General features: G+C 44.8%; 1 protein-coding gene across 1 annotated transcript in view; it reads left to right on the top strand.

Annotated features, from left to right (window-relative positions):
• Positions 1 to 10,852: 10,852 nt before the first annotated feature.
• Positions 10,853 to 25,708, top strand: part of DUSP22 (dual specificity phosphatase 22) — an 80,293-nt gene continuing 65,437 nt past the window's right edge. The window contains exon 1 of the mRNA XM_075826690.1: positions 10,853 to 11,072. Coding sequence (XP_075682805.1) covers positions 11,052 to 11,072 — 21 coding nt within the window. The 5' untranslated portion in view covers positions 10,853 to 11,051. The remainder of the gene's footprint in view (positions 11,073 to 25,708) is intronic.

The raw sequence follows: 25,708 nt of genomic DNA on the forward strand, positions 1-25,708 counted from the left end.
TCTGGACCAAACTCCTTCCAATCTACTAAATAAAAGGTTCTTCCTCTTACTTTTTAATGTCCAGGATCTCCTTAACCTCGAAGGCGTCTGAAGGACCGCTGGAGGCAACCGCAGGGCTAGGAGTCTTGGTAAAGCGGTTCAGAAACACCGGCTTCAGGAGGGAGACATGGAAGGAGTTGGGGATCTTGAGGGTAGGAGGCAGCCGAAGCTTGTACACGACAGGGTTGATCTGCTGTAGGATCACAAAGGGTCCGAGGAACCTGGGAGTAAATTTGTAAGACGACACCCTCAGTCGAATATTCCTGGAGGACAGCCAGATCTTCGTGCCAGGAAGAAACTGAGGAGGTTCTCTTCTCCTTGTGTCCGCCTTCCATTTCATGCGGTCGACCACCAGAAGGATGGAGGATCGAGTCTGCTGCCAGATGTGCAGAAAGTCCTGTAAAGCCGTGTCAGCAGCTGTTACCTTGGAAGTATCAGGCACTGTGAGAGGAATTTGTGGGTGTTGGCCGTAGACAATGAAGAACGGTGTCTTCTGTGTGGACTTGCTGGTGTGATTGTTGTAAGAGAATTCAGCCCACAGAAGCAACTGCACCCAGTCATCATGCTGCTTGGAGATGAAGTGGCGTAAGTAGTTCTCCAAGATCCGATTGATCCTGTCGACCTGACCATTGGACTGAGGATGGTAGGCCGAGGAAAAGTCCAACTTTACACCTAGGAGTCCACAGAGGGCTCTCCAGAACTTCGAGGTGAACTGAACCCCTCGATTAGACACAATATGCTGCGGTAAGCCGTGCACGCGGAAGATGTGTTGGATGAACAGCTTGGCCAGTAGAGGAGCAGAAGGAAGACCGGTCAGAGGAACGAAGTGGGCCATCTTCAAAAATCGATCCACCACCACCCAGACATCACTGCATCCAGCAGAGAGAGGCAGGTCAGTAATAAAGCCCATAGCTATATGCTGCCAGGGAGCATCTGGCACAGGCAATGGCTGGAGTAGGCCAGCAAGTCTGGAGTGAGCGACCTTGTGAGCTGCACACACTGAGGGGCAATCAGATCTCGTGTATTACGGGTCCCCGCGTGACCTACCAGTCTAGAGTAGTGTTCCCAGCGGAGAATTCTCCCTCGGTCAGCCAACTTGCAGGGGATTGACAGAGACAATGCAAGACAGATCAATAATGTTCTGTGGCATCTCAATGGTGTCCTCTGTCTCGAAAGACCTCGGCCCTCACATTCTTCTCGGCCTGGCCTACATGGAGACTTTTTGTGAAGCAACGAAATAATTTTAAAGAGGCTCTGTCACCAGATTTTGCAACCCCTATCTCCTATTGCAGCAGATCGGCGCTGCAATGTAGATAAGAGTAACGTTTTTTTTGTTTTTTTTAAACGAGCATTTTTGGCCAAGTTATGACCATTTTTATATTTATGCAAATGAGGCTTTCTAAAGTACAACTGGGCGTGTTTAAAGTAAAAGTACAACTGGGCGTGTATTATGTGTGTTACATCTGGGCGTGTTTACTACTTTTACTAGCTGGGCGTTCTGACGAGAAGTATCAGCCACTTCTCTTCAGAACGCCCAGCTTCTGGCAATACAGACACAGCGTGTTCTCGAGAGATCACGCTGTGACTTCACTCACTTCCTGCCCCAGGTCCTGCATCGTGTCGGACGAGAGAGGACACATCGGCACCAGAGGCTACATTTGATTCTGCAGCAGCATCGGCGTTTGCAGGTAAGTCGATGTAGCTACTTACCTGCAAATGCTGATGCTGCTGCAGAATCAACTGTAGCCTCTGTCGCCTGGTGCCGATGTGTCCTCGCTCGTCCGAGACGATGCAGGACCTGGGGCAGAAAGTGAGTGGCGTCACAGCGTGATCTCTCGAGAACACGCTGTGTGTCTGTGCACTGCCAGAAGCTGGGTGTTAACGAAGAGAAGTGGATGATGCTGATTTGTCAGCATCATACACTCCCATTCACAACGCCCAGCTAGTAAAAGAAGTAAAAACGCCCAGATGTACGCACATAATACACGCCCAGTTGTACATTTACTTTAAACACGCCCAGTTGTACTTTAGAAAGCCTAATTTGCATAAATATAAAAATGGTCATAACTTGGCCAAAAATGCTAGTTTTAAAAAAAAAAAAAAAGTTACTCTTATCTACATTGCAGCGCCGATCTGCTGCAATAGGAGATAGGGGTTGCAAAATCTGGTGACAGAACCTCTTTAACTATAGAGCTACAGCTGCAGTACAAAGCCATACATTGAGTGGTATGCAATCTTGTGGACTGCAGCTATTAATCGATAATTAAAACCAATCAATAGTACTACAAAAGTCTCTGTGTAGCCCAGGCTTGATTAATAACTGAGTGTCACTATTCACACTGTCAATAGGATGTGTCCCTACACAGTTTCATACTATCAGCGATGATGGGACACTGTCCTAGTGTGTAGGGACACAGCCCTTTGACAAGGGGAATGTTAACACCCAATTGTTAATTTATTCATACACTTCCAGGAGGAATAACAGAGGAATGGCATAATGCAGAGTTCTAAGAAAAGATGCTACAGAATTATTTCATGGGGTATGCAAGTAGTTACTAAAACAGACATGTTAGGAGAGATGATACACTGCAGACTGCCTGTGTAGAACTAGTATTTAGTACTATGGCTCTGGGGTTGCCCATGACAACACTGTCCATATATGGACAGTGACGTCAGGGGCTTCTCCTGAAGTGGAATCCCCAGCCAGAGTGTCGTCGGCAATGCTCTGGCTGGTGATTCCACTCCTAGAGGGAACCCCAAAGGCGCTACCTACAGGGAGGGTGGCTGTGTCACACTATCTACAGAAAGCACTAAATTTATGGGTGTACAAACTGGGGGTCTACCTTCTATATGGGGGCATTAACAGGGCCTAAAGTCTATATGGGGGCACAAAGTGATGTTTTCTGCCATTTTACTGCCGCTGTGAGTCCCCCCGCAAAGGGGCCTGCTAAGTCTGTGTCGCCCAAGGGCCCACATTAACCATAGTGTTGGCCCTGGAGTGGTCTTGGCGTGACCCAATAAAGCAAAGTCAGCAGCCCCATGCATTGTGTTCTGGTCATTTTTCTGCAATGTTGGGGCGTTATTGTATGTGGGCTGGTGAGGTTTGGGTGCCAGGGCTGCTTTTTAGTACCAGTCTGGACCTGTGAATGAGCCCTTATGGTAACTTGGTATAATGTTTATACTGTTCTCCAAATATAATCAAAGTTTCTCAGCATCTACAGTCATGTTTAATGGGCACGGCCGAGAGTAAAGATACCACCAGCGACCAGCAGAGGTCAGCAATGAGCCTCAATCTGTAAACTGGGAGTCAGCAGAGGAGGAGATAGCGCAGGGCAAGGCGGGCCAAGCGGGAGCAGCTCCAGCTGTTACTGACAAGTCCCAGAGCCAGGGAAGCGAAAGCAGTCGTGATCCCTGGGATAGCAGTGAATCGCCAGGCACACATGGTCTAGCTGCGGTAGAGCTGCTGACGCTTTGCTACCCGTTGTAGGTGCATTTGCGCTCCAGTCACAGCCATGGGTAATGGAATGAACAAGGTACAGTACACTGCATGACTTTTCTCTACTTGGTCTATACGGCGTTTCCATAGGGAGAGGCGCGCAATTGTTATGACGTAATATTGTTACATTGTCTCTGATTGGTTTACCTCAAGCCGACACCCCTTCTGAATTTCAGTTTAACAGTTTGAGTTTGGTAATAAATCCTTCAGAGGAGCATTTTGAACATATCAGAGTGTCTGTGTGTTTTCTTCTCCTCTCTCGATATATATCGGTGAAATATCCTAATTAGGATACTGACTAATGGAGTCTGGCCTTGAGAGTCTGTTTGGACTCGTATAAATTTCAGTCTAATATATTTTGAGCGATTGATTTCCACGACAGGGTGTAATGCCAGGGTTACCTCCCCCTGTCCAAACTTTCCTAAAGGAACACTCCAGTTAAACACAAAAGAATCAGCCATACTTTTGTTCGCTGTATTTAATTGCACTCGCTTTAGGCCTCAGATGAAATTGTGTTACATGTCTGAACCCCCCAGATCTAGGTGCACAGTATAACATAAAATACTATACCGTGAACTTATGTTACCTGTTCGAACCTCTCTACCTGAATTCACAGTATAGTAACACTTTCAACGTTATTCTAATAGAGAGCAATTAAAACATTGGGCGCAAATACACCACTATCCAATGGTTGATTCTCCAGTTGTTTTCCTGAACTGGTTTTCTATTATGCATTATAAATACAGGCAACACCTATATAGTATAACTACATATTACTGATAACCAGGGATACACCACAATAGAATCTGTGAAGGAACCACAAAATGAAAACACAAATGAACACAAACGGACAACTGGGGACAAACACAACAGACCATAAACAAACATTATTGACACAACACCTGACTGAACATGCAATTCATGGCCAACTTCCTAAACTCCTCCCCAGTTGTGGTTGGTCATTTAGAACTTTGAGCATGTGGCGGAGCACATAAGGCTGTAAGGAGACTCTTATGCAGCCATTTTTCTAAATCCACCGTTTGTTGTAACGTGGCCATTTTCTATTGCCATTTCGCTAAGCTTTCCATGGTTGATTATGCTGTGGCAGTTCCTAGCAATATGTCCGATCGGACCACATTTAAAACATTTAAACAGGACCACATTTCTTAGTACCCAAAAACTTGCAGTACTTCGCAATATGGCCTGAGCCGGCACATGCAAAACATTTAATAGTACATGCTCTACTGGTCTTAGGGCAGTCAACAGTGCATGATCTCTTAAAGTTCTGCATGGCTAGAAACGCACTTCTAAATATCGTACGCTTACATTTGCGTAACACTTTCGTAACAGTGTTACCTTCAGATTTCTGGATGGGATCACGATTTGGGACATCTGATCCATCACTCTTTCTACTCCCCCCCCCCTTTTTGCCCTGTAGAGGGCAAACATATAGCGGAATAAGGCCTTGATTTTTATAAAAAACACAAGTCGGGTAACATTTTTGAAAAATCCTTTATGATATTTTGCATACTGGTTACCAATTGTGACCTAGCAGCAAGCTCATCATTTAACTTGGCAATGATTGCATTCGTAGATGCCGTCTTATCCTTAAATGCATTGATCACAGCATAAGACTCAGTCAGCCGTGCATCAATTTCATCACCATGATTTCTCAAAACTATCACCTGCGATTCCAGCATGCAAATATGCTTATCTCTAACAATTTTACATTGAGCATTTACTGCCAGTTGTGTCTGCAAAGCACAAACCTGCTTCACATTGCTGACACAACATTGGCAGTGAATATTTGGGGACTCACTCTTCATTTCTGAGTTATCAGGCTTCCACGTCTACTCATAAACACAGATCAGTTTAGCGAGCATGTGGAGCCGTTTAGAGGTTTTATTAAAAATGCTCTTCTTGCTAATGCTTATCATGTGAATAAGCCTTGTCCAGTGGACCACTGCATTTCTGCTGACTTGTAAGTAGTGCGGGTTACTTGGTTGAATGTACTGTTTTTGGCGAGGTGTTTTAGTGTGGAGAAATCCATACTCACTATTCCAGAAGTCATCTCCGTCTGCGTTGTCCTCCTTGTCCCCCATTGGTTTGAAAAAGGTCCTTTTCTTCCGGAACGCCTTTTCCTGATCAGCTGGACTTCACCGGAAGGACACCGACGTTGATACTTCTGCAAACTCTTTTGTATGTGTTGCTCGTTCGCCCGACGATTTATCGCCGTAGAGCAGCACGCTGCAAAGCAAAATAAAAGATGTTAATAACTTAGAAAAAAAACAATAGTATTAAGTTCGCTGTTCTCAATTCTATTTTGTATTAAGCCTTAAATAAAATTGTGTTACTCATCTGAACTTCAAAAGGTCTAGGCGCACAGTATAACCCAATGCTACACCGTGTACGTACGTTACTGTTCACGCCTCTCCCTCTATCTGCAGTTCACGTTTTAACACAGTTTTATTGTACAAAACACAGAAATAAATTGAAAACAGTTTGGGCTGGCTCGCCATTGTAAAAGGGTCGTGGGGTAATAGCGGGGTTCACCTGCTAGTGTCACCCACTATTACTACTGCCTTTATAATCAGGGTCACTAGGGTTATGCCTAGCTTCCCTACCTTTTCCTTATACGAACGTCAATCTAATTGCTTTTGCTACTAATTAAGGGAATACGATTGTAAGTAAATAAAGGTAATATTTATTGATACAAACAGTAATCACACTTAGATGAAGTGCACCAAACACAGTTCACCATAAATAATCACAGTATAGTATCAGTGTATCTTAATACACATAACAAGTTAATATGTATTGAATACAATGACACTATACAGTATAAACAAGGTATCACAATCCCAATTGTCACGTAGGGTTCGTGGACCCACAGGGCCGTACCGCCTTGGCAGTATGGCAGCTGGCCAACAGGGTGCAGGTCAGAGTCCATAGTTCATATAGGGTACCTGTGGCAGCTCGGACAGTAGCAAGGCAGGCTTGGCTGGTACTAGGCAGCAGGTAGACGTCAGGCGTGGAGTAGCAGGACAGGCGTGGTATACAGCACAGCACGGCAACAGCTCAACATGGCACTAGATCAGGATACAGGTTACAGGAAACACTGGGAGCAGGAAACACTAGGGGACCATTTGCAAGACAAACTTAGGATACGACAACAACCCTCAGGCGTGGGAGGAAGGGGCTGAGACCTTCTCATAGCCCAGGGTGCTCAGGGAGCAATCAGCACAATCTCCCACATGCCTGCACTCTGGCTTCTTGAGTCTGGACTGAGCTCGCGAGCGCACCCTGGTGGTCACTGTGGAACAGTACGGCCGTATGTGCAAACATCTCTGGAGAGAAGGGCGTCGACTGGATGGAAGGAGTTCGTGGTCAGCGACCACTGATGTCACAGTATCCCCCCTCTTACGCCCCCTCCTCTTGGGACCAGAACAAGAGAGAAATCTCTTAATGAGGGTAGGAGGGTTGAGATTCTCTTCTGGCTCCCAGGACCTCTCTTCTGGACCAAACTCCTTCCAATCTACTAAATAAAAGGTTCTTCCTCTTACTTTTTTAATGTCCAGGATCTCCTTAACCTCGAAGGCGTCTGAAGGACCGCTGGAGGCAACCGCAGGGCTAGGAGTCTTGGTAAAGCGGTTCAGAAACACCGGCTTCAGGAGGGAGACATGGAAGGAGTTGGGGATCTTGAGGGTAGGAGGCAGCCGAAGCTTGTAGACGACAGGGTTGATCTGCTGTAGGATCACAAAGGGTCCGAGGAACCTGGGAGTAAATTTGTAAGACGACACCCTCAGTCGAATATTCCTGGAGGACAGCCAGATCTTCGTGCCAGGAAGAAACTGAGGAGGTTCTCTTCTCCTTGTGTCCGCCTTCCATTTCATGCGGTCGACCACCAGCAGGATGGAGGATCGAGTCTGCTGCCAGATGTGCAGAAAGTCCTGTAAAGCCGTGTCAGCAGCTGTTACCTTGGAAGTATCAGGCACTGTGAGAGGAATTTGTGGGTGTTGGCCGTAGACAATGAAGAACAGTGTCTTCTGTGTGGACTTGCTGGTGTGATTGTTGTAAGAGAATTCAGCCCACAGAAGCAACTGCACCCAGTCATCATGCTGCTTGGAGATGAAGTGGCGTAAGTAGTTCTCCAAGATCCGATTGATCCTGTCGACCTGACCATTGGACTGAGGATGGTAGGCCGAGGAAAAGTCCAACTTTACACCTAGGAGTCCACAGAGGGCTCTCCAGAACTTCGAGGTGAACTGAACCCCTCGATTAGACACAATATGCTGCGGTAAGCCGTGCACGCGGAAGATGTGTTGGATGAACAGCTTGGCCAGTAGAGGAGCAGAAGGAAGACCGGTCAGAGGAACGAAGTGGGCCATCTTCAAAAATCGATCCACCACCACCCAGACATCACTGCATCCAGCAGAGAGAGGCAGGTCAGTAATAAAGTCCATAGCTATATGCTGCCAGGGAGCATCTGGCACAGGCAATGGTTCGAGTAGGCCAGCAAGTCTGGAGTGAGCGACCTTGTGAGCTGCACACACAGAGGGGCAATCAGATCTCGTGTCTTACGGGTCCCCGCGTGACCTGCCAGTCTAGAGTAGTGTTCCCAGCGGAGGATTCTCCCTCGGTCAGCCAACTTGCAGGGGATTGACAGAGACAATGCAAGACAGATCAATAATGTTCTGTGGCATCTCCATGGTGTCCTCTGTCTCGAAAGACCTCGGCCCTCACATTCTTCTCGGCCTGGCCTACATGGAGACTTTTTGTGAAGCAACGAAATAATTTTAAAGAGGCTCTGTCACCAGATTTTGCAACCCCTATCTCCTATTGCAGCAGATCGGCGCTGCAATGTAGATAAGAGTAACGTTTTTTGACCATTTTTATATTTATGCAAATGAGGCTTTCTAAAGTACAACTGGGTGTGTTTAAAGTAAAAGTACAACTGGGCGTGTATTATGTGCGTACATCTGGGCGTGTTTACTACTTTTACTAGCTGGGCGTTCTGACGAGAAGTATCATCCACTTCTCTTCAGAACGCCCAGCTTCTGGCAGTGCAGACACAGCGTGTTCTCGAGAGATCACGCTGTGACTTCACTCACTGCCTGCCCCAGGTCCTGCATCGTGTCGGACGAGCGAGGACACATCGGCACCAGAGGCTACATTTGATTCTGCAGCAGCATCGGCGTTTGCAGGTAAGTCGATGTAGCTACTTACCTGCAAACACTGATGCTGCTGCAGAATCAACTGTAGCCTCTGTCGCCTGGTGCCGACACGATGCAGGACCTGGGGCAGGAAGGGAGTGGCGTCACAGCGTGATCTCTCGAGAACACGCTGTGTGTCTGTGCACTACCAGAAGCTGGGTGTTAACGAAGAGAAGTGAATGATGCTGATTTGTCAGCATCATACACTCCCATTCACAACGCCCAGCTAGTAAAAGAAGTAAAAACGCCCAGATGTACGCACATAATACACGCCCAGTTGTACATTTACTTTAAACACGCCCAGTTGTACTTTAGAAAGCCTAATTTGCATAAATATAAAAATGGTCATAACTTGGCCAAAAATGCTCGTTTAAAAAAAAAAAAGTTACTCTTATCTACATTGCAGCGCCGATCTGCTGCAATAGGAGATAGGGGTTGCAAAATCTGGTGACAGAACCTCTTTAACTATAGAGCTACAGAAGCAGTACAAAGCCATACATTGAGTGGTATGCAATCTTGTGGACTGCAGCTATTAATCGATAATTAAAACCAATCAATAGTACTACAAAAGTCTCTGTGTAGCCCAGGCTTGATTAATAACTGAGTGTCACTATTCACACTGTCAATAGGATTTGTCCCTACACAGTTTCATACTATCAGCGATGATGGGACACTGTCCTAGTGTGTAGGGACACAGCCCTTTGACAAGGGGAATGTTAACACCCAATTGTTAATTTATTCATACACTTCCAGGAGGAATAACAGAGGAATGGCATAATGCAGAGTTCTAAGAAAAGATGCTACAGAATTATTTCATGGGGTATGCAAGTAGTTACTAAAACAGACATGTTAGGAGAGATGATACACTGCAGACTGCCTGTGTAGAACTAGTATTTAACCACTATACGGCGGTATTATTAGTTATATAGATCTTTTTTTATAATGGTAGCATACACTTGTCCCCATACGCATGTCCCTGACCATATGTTTCTATGGTCCATATGTGTTGGTGTGGTTTACATATTTTATGGAGTGCTGCAGGGCCGGCATCAGTACCCGGCGAACCTGGGCAAGTGCCGGGGGCCACTACCCTTGGGGGGGTCCACTCGGCCGCAGGGTGCTGACGCTGCCGTCATCACGGCATGGACAGTGATGTCAGGAGGAGAGGAGTCCCAGGCAGAGCGCTAGCGGCTCTGCACCGGGACTCAGTCTCTGAGGAAGCCCCTGACATCACTGTTCATATATGGACAGTAATGTCAGGAGGAGAGAAGGCGTCCCAGGCAGAGCGTTGGTAAAGGCTCTGCTCCAGGACTCCGTCTCTGGCGAAGCTCCTGACATCACTGTCCATATATGGACAGTGTTGTCAGGAGCAGGAGTCCCAGGCAGAGTGCTAGTAGTGCTCTGCCCGGGACTATGGCTCTGGGGTTGCCCATGACAACACTGTCCATATATGGACAGTGACGTCAGGGGCTTCTCCTGAAGCGGAATCCCCAGCCAGAGTGTCGTCGGCAATGCTCTGGCTGGTGATTCCACTCCTAGAGGGAACCCCAAAGGCGCTACCTACAGGGAGGGTGGCTGTGTCACACTATCTACAGAAAGCACTAAATTTATGGGGGTACAAACTGGGGGTCTACCTTGTATATGGGGGCATTAACAGGGCCTAAAGTCTATATGGGGGCACAAAGTGATGTTTTCTGCCATTTTACTGCCGCTGTGAGTCCCCCCGCAAAGGGGCCTACTAACTCTGTGTCGCCCAAGGGCCCACATTAACCATAGTGCTGGCCCTGGAGTGGTGTTGGCGTGACCCAATAAAGCAAAGTCAGCAGCCCCATGCATTGTGTTCCGGTCATTTTTCTGCAATGTTGGGGAGTTATTGTATGTGGGCTGGTGAGGTTTGGGTGCCAGGGCTGCTTTTTAGTCCCAGTCTGGACCTGTGAATGAGCCCTTATGGTAACTTGGTATAATGTTTATACTGTTCTCCAAATATAATCAAAGTTTCTCAGCATCTACAGTCATGTTTAATGGGCACGGCCGAGAGTAAAGATACCACCAGCGACCAGCAGAGGTCAGCAATGAGCCTCAGTCTGTAAACTGGGAGTCAGCAGAGGAGGAGATAGCGCAGGGCAAGGCGGGCCAAGTGGGAGCAGCTCCAGCTGTTACTGACAAGTCCCAGAGCCAGGGAAGCGAAAGCAGTCGTGATCCCTGGGATAGCAGTGAATCGCCAGGCACACATGGTCTAGCTGCGGTAGAGCTGCTGACGCTTTGCTTCCCGTTGTAGGTGCATTTGCGCTCCAGTCACAGCCATGGGTAATGGAATGAACAAGGTACAGTACACTGCATGACTTTTCTCTACTTGGTCTATACGGCGTTTCCATAGGGAGAGGCGCGCAATTGTTATGACGTTATGGCCCCACCCTGTGGTGGATGGAATAGACAGGACCTCGCTGTGACGTGCAGCCCTAACATACATGTAAATAGTAGGGGAGCAGCCATTATGGGCAGAGGCTGAGTCTGTAGTATGCAGCCACTTTACTGCCCGGTGACCTCACACATGGGTGTGACTTGCCTTGGCTGCTTGTGACTGGAACTTGCTAGAGGCTTCCTCATGTCTGCTCTATAGAGTCAGGCCAGTAAGCTGACAGGTCACGTGCTCGGCTCTGACGTCACACTCATTTACATAGAGAAGTCGATGTGTGTATTCAGGTGTCTCCCCCCACATGCCCCCAATGACGGGTTTATAGCAGGATCAAACTGCTGACCCATCTCCATGTGTTACCCCATTTATATAGTAGAATATATCAGGGGTGGAGGTTCATAAACCAGTAGCAGATGGATTCCTAAATTCCTACAGTGAAACTTGAGGGGTTGTCCTCTCCTTTCCTATGAGCTGCCAATGATGAAGTGATCGCGCACGAGAAAGGGCATAATCAGATGGTGTTGGGGGGTAGAGGCTGGCGCTGATGTAATGCATTGAAATGCCGGGTCCTTAAAGAGACACCATCCCTGATCGGGAACACTGATTCCGTTTATCTTTGGGGTCCCCACTCCCAGGTTATTGACTGGAGCATTAAGGCTATGTTAACACGCCTAACAAGAAACGGCTGTCAATACGGAGCTGTTATCAAGAGAAAACAGCCCCTGATTTTCAGCCGTTTTTTAAACAACTAGTATTTTTTACGGCCGTTTTTGTAGCTGTTTTTCTATAGAGTCAATGAAAAACGGCTCCAAAAAACGGCTCAAGAAGTGACATGCAAGTCTTTTTACGAGGCATTTTTTTTAACGCGGCAGTTTTTAAAAACGGGCACGTAAAAAACGCCCCGTGGGAACGGAAAGCTGGTTTTCCCATTAAAAGCAATGGGTGGGTTTGGAGGCGTTCAGCTCCCGTTTTTCGGGGCGTTTATGGGCCGAAAAATGTCTGAAAATAGGCCGTGTGAACATACCCTCAATAGAAAATATCTCATTGCAGGAACAGTTAATAAATGTAATTACATTGATTTGCGCGATGCAATCTCACCTGCAGGCAAACATTTGGGACCCGATAATGTGTACACCGTTCCGGTTTTGCTACAGGTTTCCCCAAGATTGTGATTGACTTTTACTTATACACAGCAGCTAAGAATTCTAAGGCCCGGTTAACATAGCGGTTATTGTGATGCGGAAACCATGTCAGAATCGGCACAAACCAAAATGCCCCAAGACTCCCTCCATTGATAGGGTTTGCAATGCGTTTTTAGCTTGTGTGGTTTCTACAGGTGTTCACCGTTTATTTTACAAGTTTCACCTGTAAAAATCGCACAGGCAAAAACTGCATCGAAAACCGTGGCAAATTGCAATAAAATTGAATGCGTTTTTTACTGCGCAGCCCAAAACTCTCATCTAAATGCACCTTACACACAGTCGTGTTATGGCTCCTACAAGTTCTGGGTTGTATGGAGATGTAATAGGGCCCCCTACAAGTGTATAGGCCCTTACTGTACAATTTTCTATAGCGGCATACAGAGACCTATTGTGACTTGCTCCATCTGATTCCGCGTTAACGGTGGCTTACCACAGAATACATATGCACAACACCCGATGGAGCCTGCGTGGCAGCACACAGATGCCACGTGGCTCCGTACTCGGGAGCCGTACAGCGTCAGCGCACTGTTTTACAGGCCCCTTGCACCATGAGACCTAAAGCATGGGGAATGTAGTCGGAGACTGAAGCTTCTGTTCAGAGACAGGAATCGGATTTTAGGGCATGTTCACACACACCATATGTTTGGAGCCGAAAAAAACCCCGAGGCTGATTTCAAGAGAAATCAACCTGTGAAAAACAGACCATTCCGAAGTAGATTTGTCAAGCGTTTTTGAAGTTTTTTTATTTTTTTTCAAAGCGTTTTTGGCACTGTCCTTTGGAAATGTTCTGCATCAAAAAGGCAGTAAGGGACATGCTACCTCTTTTTTACGAGGTGTATTTTTACGCCTCATATGAACTACACAGATTTTTACCATTGAAATCAAGGGGAAACAGAATTTGTTGCGAAGTTTGCGTGGACTTGGTAAAAATCTGCAGCATGTCCGCAATAGAATGAGCATGCTCTGAATTCTGCACAGGTTGTTTTTGCTACGTGTGGATGGAGTTTTGGAAAACCCTGTCCACTGTGCATTGTGCTGTAAATTGTCGCAGGTTTTTGGTGCAGAATCCACACTGAAAATCTGCAACAATTCTGCGTTGTCTGAACTTACCCATACAGTGCCACATGGCACGATGTTGGCTTCTCTGCGCACCCAAAAAAAAAAAAACTGCATCGGATGTAGAGACATTAGGGGACGTCTGTGGACTATCTTTGCTGCTGCTTATGGAATCATTCAAAAGACAAGGTGGCCTTTGGTATACCAGCAGCGTGCTGTAAAGCGTTCACTTTCCCTCAATGAACTTTGCTATACCTGTTGGGAACACTAGAAGGTCCCTCTGCTCCCAAGATTTCAGTAATGTCTCAAATCAATGTTACTTAGTTAGTTAGTACGGTTGAAAAAAAGACACCTGTCCATCAAGTTCAAAGTCAATTTTTACTTCTCTCTTTTAGACCTTGGGAAATTATATAATTGAGCCTAAAATGTTCACATCATATTTTTGGCCCACCTTTGGTGTATACGCTGGAAAAATCAGACAAATGCCCAACAGTTGCATCTGTCACCCTTAAGCGATAATTGTGTACGCTTAACGGATACGTCATGAACTCCCATAACCCTTTTCATGACTTATTCATTAAACAGCTTCTATGGGTCATGGATTCCACTGTTAGACATCTGTTTAATGCCTCAGTCACACTTAGGCTATAATGGCACCCATTTTACAGATACGTTATGAAAAGCTATTGGAAACCTCATGACGTATCCGTTTAATTCATGCTATACAGTGACATACATCACCCATACGCTACCATGTTACATGTATTAACGTTTCTTTTTTTTTTTTTTTTACTGGACTCCACTCGATAAAGTGCCTTTTGTTTTTTTGCAGTCTACTAACATATGCCGGCCAGACACTATTTTGGCCTCCGTCTAACAATGGAGCTTTATGGACACATTAAGGCTGGGTTCACACAGTGCAGATTTGCTGCAGATTTTGCATGCGTATTGTAAGCCAAAACCAGAATTGGATCCAGGGGAGCAGACCTATAAGGCTTTTCTTTATATATTTCTTCTGTTTAGGTTTCACTCCTGGTTTTTGCTTAAAAATACATGCAAAATCTGCAGCAAATTTTCACTGTGGGAACCCACCGTTGGGTGTCTTGCACAAGTGCAAATATGGTTGCAATTCCTTAGTGTCAAAATGAATCGAACCTTCTATTTGAGTAGTAATGGCTGCTTTCGTGAAGTTGTGAGCATGTTGGCACCAGAGTGGGCATGTCTTTGCAGCTGGTATCATTATTTTCTGATCCTTCGAATTGCCTTTAAGGGTATGTTCACACGGCCTATTTACGGACGTAATTCGGGCGTTTTTGCCCCGAATTACGCCCGAAAATAGCGCCTCAATAGCGCTGACAAACATCTGCCCATTGAAAGCAATGGGCAGACGTTTGTCTGTTCACACGAGGCGTATATTTACGCGCCGCTGTCAAAAGACGGCGCGTAAATAGACGCCCGCGTCAAAGAAGTGACCTGTCACTTCTTTGACCGTAAATAGAGCCGTTATTCATTGACTCCAATGAATAGCAGCGCTAATTACGCCCGTAATTGACGCGGCGTTCAAGCGCCTGCACATTCCGTTACGGCTGAAATTACGGGGATGTTTTCAGGCTGAAACATCCCCGTAATTTCAGCCGTAACGGACGCCCTCGTGTGAACATACCCTAAGAGATCTAGTTGGTGAATGAAGCTGTTTTGTTAGTCGTGGGGAAGTAGCCCCAGCTTTTTCTTCCCTGAGGTGTATGATAGTACAGTCCTTTTTCGACAGCTTGATACGACGTCATTCCACTCATTTGTAGCATCATGTGCTGCTTTTGTTGAAATATAATATACCGCACGCCCGGCCAGCCAATGGCATGTTGAAAGATGAGCTGCCCAACAGCTGAACTCCTGACGGTAGGTTGCTTGCTCCTGTGCTAAGTGGACCAGCTAGTGATGGCTCAGATGGCACAGAGATATGTACAGTAAGGTTCAGCCTCTACCATACTAGTATCAATATTACAACTAGGCCTCATGCCACACAAATCTCATAACCAGCATCTATAGAACTCTCTGGGCCCACATTGTACCTCCTGTGTGCCTACTATTTTATACAAACAAGAAAACCTGTGGCACACGCAGCGCTTATCGGTTGGTACTGTACCACCGTGCAGCCCTCACTAGTTGTTTAGTGTTACCTAGGATCTTGACTCTACGAACAGCGCAATCTTTTGTATACATATAAAACAGTTGCTAATAAGACCAATATCTAGTACTTTTTCAAAAACCGTTAATGTTACTCAAACATAAGTCTTGTCTTCTTACAAACATTTGCATGGCACAAATACAAGGTGACATATAACCGAACTATAGCAAGTACTCCGGCTAGAAGAACACTTGTGGCTGTGCCAGTGCACTTGCTCTCATTGGGCATCTGCTGTTTTAATGTGTACACATGAGCCTGCACTGACAGTTTATTATGAAATAAATGCATGTGTTAGAATAGACATAGCATTCATAAATGAGATCCTGAAAGATATATGGTGTACCTTATGAAGAAGTCGATTGTTAAATTGTTGGTTGTTTAAAGAGTAACTACGCTTTCATCAAGCTTTTGATATGTTTATAGAGACATATCAAAGTTTGGATCGGTGGGGGCCGGGTGCTGACCGCTCAGCTAACCGCTTTGCTCCTTTGGCAGCGCTCATCGTCAAGCTGAAGAAAGACTCTCCTAGAACGTCTATGTAAGCCATCTTTAGGGTATGTGCATGCACAAAATAAAAAAAAACCTCTGAACATACGGAGATGTTTTCAAGGGAAAACTGCTCCTGATTTTCAGACGGTTTTTATTCAAAGTCGCGTTTTTCGCTGTGTTTTTAACGGCCGTTTTTGGAGCTGTTTTTCTATAGAGTCTATGAAAAACGGCCACGTAAAAAATGCCCCGTCGGAACAGAACGCCGTATTTCCTATTGAAATCAATGGGCAGATGTTTGTGGGCGTTCTGCTTCCGATTTTTGGGGACGTTTATGTCCGAAAAACGGCCGAAAACACTACGTGTGCACATACCCTTAGGCTGACTAGTTCTGATCACAGCTGAAGGTGCAGGGTGCTCAGCCGAGTACTTCTGCACCTTCATTTCTCCCTTCACCTCCATGACCGCACCACAGGAGTTGCTTATTGCTCCTAACAGGGACAGGAAAACATGAGGCTAAAAGCCCCTCCCACCTTGCCTTCACCAGTGTTTTCCTGTCCCTACACGGGGACTATCGTGAGGGGGCTGAGGCCTTCTTACTGCTATATGGGCAGAAGGTCGATCGACAGGCTCCTTCCTCCTAGTATATCTGCCGGAGCACCCGTTCTCTGGAGCGGGTTCCCAGCTGACTGTCTCCAGCGCTTCATAAGGAGTATAAGCTGATCGTCTTCCGACTGTGTGCGCGTTTTCGGTCTCCTCCGGGAGCTCCCTCTACACCAGTTCTAGGGGATTACAGAGCGCAGCACTACTCCCAGCCCAGTGAGTATTATGTCTGGGATTTTTTTTTGGCTGACAAGGACCCCTCACAGAAACTACAGGGACGCAAATGTGCCATTTGCTCAAAAAAATATTTTTTTGTACGTAGCAATTTTGTCAGACGTGTACTTCTAAAATTCTGGAAGACGAAAAACCATCCCTAGTTCAAAAATTAAGACAGATGGTACAGGAAGAGATCCAGATGTCTAACTCTGCTCTATGCCTGACGCCCATTGTGGAACAACCATCTGGATCAAAAACAAAGAAAAGTAAATATGTGGTCTCCTCAGAATCCGAATCTGATCACTAACGGCCGCAGCCATGGATCTGTGAGCGCTGGCCCGCATCTCCTCCTTAGGAGACTCCAGCGCTTACTTCCACTTCATACTGCGGTCTCCCATAGGGTGCGCACGCACGCTCGTTCCCGACCTTAAAGGGCACATAAATTTAATATGTAATTAGCCCATACTCACACTGGACTATAAGAACGGCCCTGCCCCTTCCCTCATGGCCTGATCTTTGTTGTGTTTACCCGTGTTAGTCTTTGCAAATGGTCCTTTAGTGTTTTCCAGTTCCCAGTGTTCCCGTACCTGTATCCTGTGCTACCTTGTTCCTGTGCCGTATACTTCGCCTTCCGTGTTACACCACGCCTGGTGTCTGCCTGCTGCCAAAGTTCCATCCGAGCTTACCATCGCTACTGTCTGAAGTTACCACAGGTACCCTTATTCGAACTATAGACTGTGACTTGGTATCCTGCTAGCCAGCTGCTATCCCACTGCGAAGGTATGGCCCAGTGGGTCCACGCACCCATCGTGACAGTCACACTCAGAGGATCCTAGCGAAGTTAAAACTTTCACTACTCCTTCTGAAGACGACGGAAATATGATTTTTCCTCTGAACATACGGAGATTCTTTTAAGAGCCATAAGGAATACCATGAATATTGAGGTCAGGGAACAGAGGTCCGTACAGGGTGTAATTTTTGCCGGCCTTAGAACAAAGAAAAGAGTGGTATTTCCAATACACGAGAGTGTTCACTCCCTTCTTAAAAATGAATGGGAAAAAACAGAAAAGAAATTGTCTATCCCAGGGGAAATCATGAAACGTTTTCCCATTTAGTCCTGAAGACATTCAGGCTTTGGAAGAAGTCCCAAGGATTGATGCACAGGTAGATATGGTCACAAAGAAAACCACACTACCTTTTTGAAGACTCATCACAATCAAAAGACCCCATGGATAGGGAGGCTGAGAGCCTGCTCAGACATTCATGGGAGACATCATTGGCCTTACTGAAAACAAATATTTCTTCCACTTGTGTCGCTAGGTCCATGCGTATAAGGCTTGACCAGCTGGAAGACAATTTAAATGACCGAACACCAAGGGATCAGATCTATTCCCCTACTAAAAATGGCAACGGCTTTCATAGCGGACGCTTCAGCTGAGTGGATTATTGTGGCAGCGAAGTCAGGTGCCCTTACCAATTCAGATAGACGGGCCGTATGGCTAAAAATGTGGTCAGGAGATAATGTCTCAAAATGATGTAGCATTCCATTTGAAGGTAATTACTTGTTTGGACCAGCTTTGGAAAAGATACTTAAAGAGGCTCTGTCACCAGATTATTAGTGCCCTATCTCCTACATAATGTGATCGGCGCTGTAATGTAGATAACAGTGGTTTTTATTTTGAAAAACAATCATTTTTGACAAAGTTATGAACAATTTTAGATTTATGCTAATTAGGTTCTTAATAGACAACTGGGCATTGTGAAGAGAAGTGTATGACGCTGACCAATCAGTGACCAATCGGCGTCATACACTTCTCATTGTTCCAGCCCATCTTCTTTCACTGCACAGCGTGATTGTGCAGTGAAAGAAGCTGGGCTGGAACAATGAGAAGTGTATGACGCTGATTGGTCACTGATTTGGTCAGCGTCATACACTCCTCTGTACAACGCCCAGTTGGTAAAAAGTAAAAACACGCCCAGTTGTCTATTAAGAAACTAAATCTAAAATTGTTAATAAATTTGTCAAAAATTATAATTTTTCAAAATAAAAACCACTGTTTTCTACATTACAGCGCCGATCATATTATGTAGGAGATAGGGCACTAATAATCTGGTGACAGAGCCTCTCTAAGTCCTCAGACAAGAAAAATTGTCTTCCTGAAGGCAGGCTCTTTAAAAAGAGGGAATCCTTTCGTCCCCCTAGAAACTAGGAGAATTTCAGGGGTAAAGGGAAGACTGGTAAATGGAGCTACCTGAAAGGAGGAAATGGCACTAACATTGTAAAGGATCTGCCAGGCACAGCTTCTGTGTCAACGCCCATAGGTAATCAGTCTGCACCTGCTTCTATGTCTGTGAGACTGACTCCATCTTCCACCACTCAGGATGGCAGGCTTAGGAGTGAGAGAGCCTATCACAGCCTGGCCAGACGGAGCTAGCTCCCGCCCTCTGTCTATTTATACCTGCCTTTCCTGTTCCTCCTTGCTTGTGATTCTTCTCGTTTGGTTTCCTGGCCCTGCTGCAGCTTCTGAACTATTTGACCCTGCTTCATATTGACCCTGGCTTACTGACTACTCTCCTGCTCTGCGTTTGGTACCTCGTACACTCCTGGTTTGACTCGGCTTGTTCACTACTCCTGCTCTGCGTTTTGTACCTCGTACACTTCTGGTTTGACTCGGCTCGTTCACCTCTCTTGTTGCTCACGGTGTTGCCGTGGGCAACTGCCCCATTTCCCTTAGCTTCTGTGTACCCTTGTCGGTTTGTCTTCGTGCACTTATTGAGCGTAGGGACCGTCGCCCAGTTGTACCCCGTCGCCTAGGGCGGGTCGTTGCAAGTAGGCAGGGACTGAGTGGCGGGTAGATTAGGGCTCACTTGTCTGTTTCCCTACCCCCATCATTACAAACATCTTCTATAATCCGGGAAGTTATTCTCAGGATAAGCAGTGACGCCAATACAGTAGGAGGCAGAATCTTTAATTTTCTCCAGGATTGGCGAAAAATAACTAATAACCCCTTCGTTTTTTTAACACAATCCACACAGGATACAGAATAGAATTTCTTTCTTATCCTTCTACAAAATTGGTCATTACAAGACTATTATCTTCAAACTCTCAAAAGAATTCAGTAAAAGAAGTATTAAAACTCCTTCAAATGAACGTAATTACTCCACTTCCCAAACGGAGAAATTAAGGTAAGATATTATTCAAGTCTCTTTCTTGTAAAAAAAAAACGCATGCAACATATAGATTTAAAACCTCTGAACAAAGTTATAAGATACAGACGGTTCAAAATGGAATCTATTCGCTCCATAATTTATACCAAAAGATGCAGTCATGGCCACAATCGACCTAAAGGACTAGTACTGATCCTTACAGAACTCCAGAAGTTTCTCAGATTTGCGATCAAGATCTACTACACTTCCAATTCAGGGCTTTTCCATTTGGAATTTCATCTGTCCCACGGACCTTCTCAAAACTGATGGCAGAGATAATAGCATTCCTACATCTAAGTGGGATAAATATCATACCATATCTGGACAATTTCCTGATCACAGCAGATTCTACAGTCGTTCTATCAGACCATCTCAATACAATGTGTCAGACACTACAAAGTCTAGGATGGATCGTAAACTGGGAAAAATCAGACCTTCACATCAAAAAATCTTCCTAAGAATTCATCTGAATTCTCAGAAACCGATGTTTTTTTTTTTACCACCACATAAAAAGACAGGACGCGTGATACAGAGATGCAGGTTCCAGAGGAAAAAAGAGCGTCTATACAATAAGACTGTTTGTCTTTACTAGGATCCATGACGGCGTGTATTCCAGCAGTTCCATGGACGCAAGCTCACTCCAGAGAACTACAAAAGCTACGTTTTGCCAAAGGTCATATCAGACTTCCATAGATCCCAGGATGTTCTACTATCTTCCTTTTGACAGAATCCAAAATCCAGACAAGAAGACCGTTTCCATAAACTAGATGTTAGAAGAGTCCTTTTGGAGTATATAAAGATCACAAAACCGTGGCCAAAGGATAACAATATATTTGTTTCATTTCAGGGAATAAAGGCAAAAAAGTATCTACACATACAATTTCAAGATGAATTAAAAACGCCATTTGTGAGACCTATAAGATCCAGGGAAAGGCAGTACCACCACACTTAAGAGCTCACCCTACCAGATCAATATCAGTTTCCCTTTTAGAAAGAGCTAACGCTACGATAGAACAGATCCGCAGAGCTGCTACCTGGACAAGTCTTCATACTTTCGCAAAACATTATCGCCTCGACCTAGGTTCAAGCTCTGAACTAGCGTTTGCGAGAAAAGTTCTCCAGGCAGTTGTCCTTTAGTAAAACAAATAATTTGGTATTCTCCTGCGGTACGGTCATGGAGGTGAAGGGTGAAAAGTAGAACTAGTCTTACTGGTAATACGGTTTCTACGAATCCTCCATGACAGCACTGAGTTTCCCCATGTATTCTTTCACTAGTAAATTCATTGCTTGAACGTCATATAGGCGATCGAGTAGGTACTTATAAAACACTGGTCAGGGCAGGGTGGGTGTGTGTATCTTTTAACCTCTCTCGTGTTTTCCTGTCCCTATTCGGACCAATAGGCAACTCCTGTGGTGCTGTCATGTCGTAGAAGCCTTATTACCGGTAAGACTAATCCAACGGTGCAGGTCTCAGCACCCAGACCCCCACTTATCCAAACTTTTGATCTGTCTCTGTGACATATCAAAAGTTTGAAAGTGTAGTTCCTATTCAACTATATAGTAACAGCCCCAACATGTTATTCATATTTAAAATTCTTATAGATATGTTTTGATTACCTACCCTAAAATAATCTCAGTCAGCCTCGCTGTGTGATATCTTTATGGGCTTAAAATACTCCATTACTACATGGCAGCTGAGGGGGGGGGAGGGGGTGTCTGTCAGATTTAGCATATATATGGCATGTGTCCAGGTATCACTCGCAAACTCAGCATGATGAGTGGACATAAAGATCCAGAAAGGAACTGTTAGTTCATGGGGTTAATTATCCATACATGCTATACATGATATATATATATATATATATATATATATATCATGTCTTTTTCAATTTTTGTTTAGGCCATTATTATACTTGGGTCACAAGGGTCTTTACACTACAGTTTGCAACCATTTTAATTGTTTCTGTATTTTTAACTAGTGCCCATATTTTATCTGGAGTACAAACTGCTAAAAGTATGTAAAGTACTGTATACAGTAGTTCGGTCCTTGAGCTGATATCAAAGACAGCTGCTGTATGGAAATTGTGTTTTTCTAAAAACATGTTAGACAGCGTAGATTATGGTCACACTTTTCATATTACAGCGGTCTCCGCTGAGAGATTAAATACATGCCAATAAAGAACTCAACAAGTGCCGAGTGCAACAAGTACAGAACTTTCTTAAGGCTTCATTCACACATTTTTGTGGCGTTTTCGTTGGCGTTAATAAAAAATAAATAAAGTCCTCTATTCTAAAATTGGAGGCAGACCACACCGGATCACACACCATTGACAAAAGGTGATGTCACAGTGCACCGCCTCCCCCTCCCTGCACAGTGACCCCTGCATGTCACAGAGCATGCCCACAACACTCTCTCCCATTGAAGTCCGATCCCTTTTCTGATTGAGGTTTCTCATATCCAGATGGCTGCTGTAAAGCAAATCTCTGAAAAGGTGTTCACAGCTCAGGCAAGATTGACGCCCCCAAAATCATCTAAAGAAACTGAATTAGAACATATAAACAGGTTAGAAAAAAAAGGAATATTTCAGTATGTGGTTTCATTTGAAAAAATATATATAGGTGATACTTTCGCTTTAAAAACTAAACAGATATGTAGTATAAGTGAAAGACGCCAGAAAAGCAAAGACTGATGATCGCACAATTACGTCAACTCTGGGATAGATGTGGCACCTTGTAAAGTATACGTTACAGAATGCAGGATCTTTCAAATAATGGAGTGCGTGCAATAAAGCAAGGACCGCTTTGTTGGTCTTGTATTCCCGTTTGTCCTATTAATTATATTGGGATAGATTACATAAATGTATTTACCCCAGTTTTTTATGAAGCCCCTGTATGGCTTTTTCCAACATGTACGAATTGCATATTAACCCCTTCCAGCCACAGACGTTTTTCAGATTTTCAGTTTCATTTTTTTCCTCCCCACCTTCCAAAAGCCATATCTTTTTAATTTTTTCCGTCAATATAGTCCTATGAGGGCTTGATTTTTGCGGGACGAGTTGTAGTTTGTCGTAGCACCATATAATGTACTAGGAAATGGGGAAAAAAATATTTGTGGAGTAGAAAATGAAAAAAAAACAGCGATTCCTCCATTGTTTTTTTGCGCTTCATTTTTACGGAATTCACCGTGCAATTAAAACAACACGTTAACTTTATTCGGTCGGTCAATACGATTATGGCGATCCCAAATTTTATATAATTTCTTCTATATTTTACAAGGAAAAAGCTAACTGTGAAGATAAAATTCTGAGAACCATAACTTTTTTATTTTTCCGTCGATTATTATTAATAGTTCAGACTTTTACGGATGCGGCAATACCAAAGGGTTGTTTTTTTTGGAACTTTTTTAACCCCTTAACACACCTTGACGTGCACTTACGTGAAGGTGCAGGGGGAGAAGTATGGGGCGATCTCACGCGGTGAAGCGCGCTCCATACCCTGCGGGTGTCATGTGTGTTTTACAGCCGACACCCGCGACTAACGGCCAGGATTGTTGATCGCGCTGTTCCTGGCCGTTTTAACCCCCTCAAATGCTGTGGTCAATCGCGACCGCAGCATCTGAGGCGTTATAGAGAGGGAGACGTCCCCCTTCGACCGCTAATCGGTGGCCCCATAGCGCGATCAAGGGTCGCCAATGGTTGTCATGGCAGCCCAGGGGCCTAATGAAGGCCCCCAGGTCTGCCTTCACTCTGCCTTCACTTCCTTCCTGTGGCAGAGCTTAACAGATGCCTGTAAGGGCTGATTCAGACGAACATGACGTTTTCGTTTCCCTTGCTGGAAATCTCACAGAAAAGATTCAGAAGTGTCAGGATTCTGAATACACATGACGTCCAGGCTGGAGGTCACGTGTATTCATTATCAGGACACTTGTGTATGTGGCTGCACATCGTTCTAGTAAGAACGTGATGCTGCTGTGTAAATGAATGGAGAGGAGTGCATAATGCTGACTGGTCACTGATTCATCAGCATCATACACTTCTATTCACAACGCACAGTTAGTAAAACAAGTAAACACGCCCAGTTAAAAACACAATACACGCCCAGTTGGACATACGAAAAAAAACACGCCCAGTTGTCCATTTAAAACCTCATTTGCACATATAAATATAAAATAGCTCATAACTTGGCCAAAAATGAAAGTTTAAAAAAAAAAAAAAAAACGTTCCTGTTATCTACATTGCAGCACCGATCACATGCAATAGGCGATAGGGATTTGAGAATCTGGTGACAGAGCCTCTTTAAACGCTGCGGGCGCTATTGAAACCAGGATTTTTTTTCAGAACTGTAAAGTTCAAAAAGATATTTCATCCTTGAAGGTCTTTGCTAAACTATGTAAACAAGCAAATGCAACAAATAAAAAAAATCTTGTAATGATGTTTACGTTTATAACAGGCATTGTTGCCTATCGCACGGCTTTCACAAATGCTTTTACTAGATCGCAGGTGGCGTTCCTGTCCATCAGATCCATAGCAATGCCTTTCGAAACCACCAATCTGTCATTGCTAGTTTCTGCAGACCATGCGTGTAAATGGGCAGAATTCTGCCTGGAAAAATCAGCTCTGGTTTTTTCACCACACGTGGTTTTTGCCGCGATTTTTGATGCATTTTTTGCCGTGTTTTTTTAGGCTTTTTATTTTTTATTTTTTTTTAGCTACCTCTTCAACAGATGGAATAACAGCGAGCGGCAAAAAAACACGTCAAAAAACGTCTCCCATTGATTTCAATGGGGTTTTTGAGGCGGAAAACGCTTCAAGATGGGGCATGTCGCTTCTTTTTACTGCGAGCGTTTTTTTTTTTGCTCGTGGTAAAAAAAAACACCTCCACCTCCCATTGAAATCAATGGGAGTCAATTTCGACAGATTCTTGCCGCGGTTTCCGCGGCAAAAAACTCAGTGTGAACAGGGCCTTATGACACAGTAAATAGTCTAGGCGGTTGGACCTCCGCTATGTGTTGCTAACTCGCCAGTTTCCGTGTCTTCTCTTCACTGTAATAGAAAGTGGGCATGCATGAGACCACTTTTCTACCCAAATAATAAAGACCGTAGAGGCGCACACAGGTTATTTCTGTTGGACCCATGTTCCATAGGATTCTGTGTTCTTGAGCTATTTTTCTCTGGAAGCATTGCTTATAGGGGAGAATAACTCTCTAATATGGCACGTCCCGACTGTGTGAACGAGGTCTAAAATCCAAATTAGAGTGAACTTCAGAATTAAAAAGGGAGATGAAAGACTAATATTAAATTGCAACTATTGTTAAAGGGAACCTGTCAGATCTTCAGCCCTAAACCCAGTATATAGTCACGAATTGCTTCATGTATGGTAATGGGGATGGATAAGTCCGGTGGGTGTTTTTCTTAAGAGACGAGCCTGGCGTTCTCCTCTGATTCCCAGTTAAATGCACCTCCTCTTGGTTGATTGACAGCCAGCCCCCTAGTTACCTCAAACAGTGGCTAGGATCCACTGAGATGACATCGGGAGATGACGCGACGATGCGAAAATGGACATATGCAGTACCTGAGCTATAATAACCTG

Source organism: Rhinoderma darwinii, chromosome 5 (genome assembly GCF_050947455.1).
Source record: "Rhinoderma darwinii isolate aRhiDar2 chromosome 5, aRhiDar2.hap1, whole genome shotgun sequence".
NCBI classification, from domain to species: domain Eukaryota; kingdom Metazoa; phylum Chordata; class Amphibia; order Anura; family Rhinodermatidae; genus Rhinoderma; species Rhinoderma darwinii.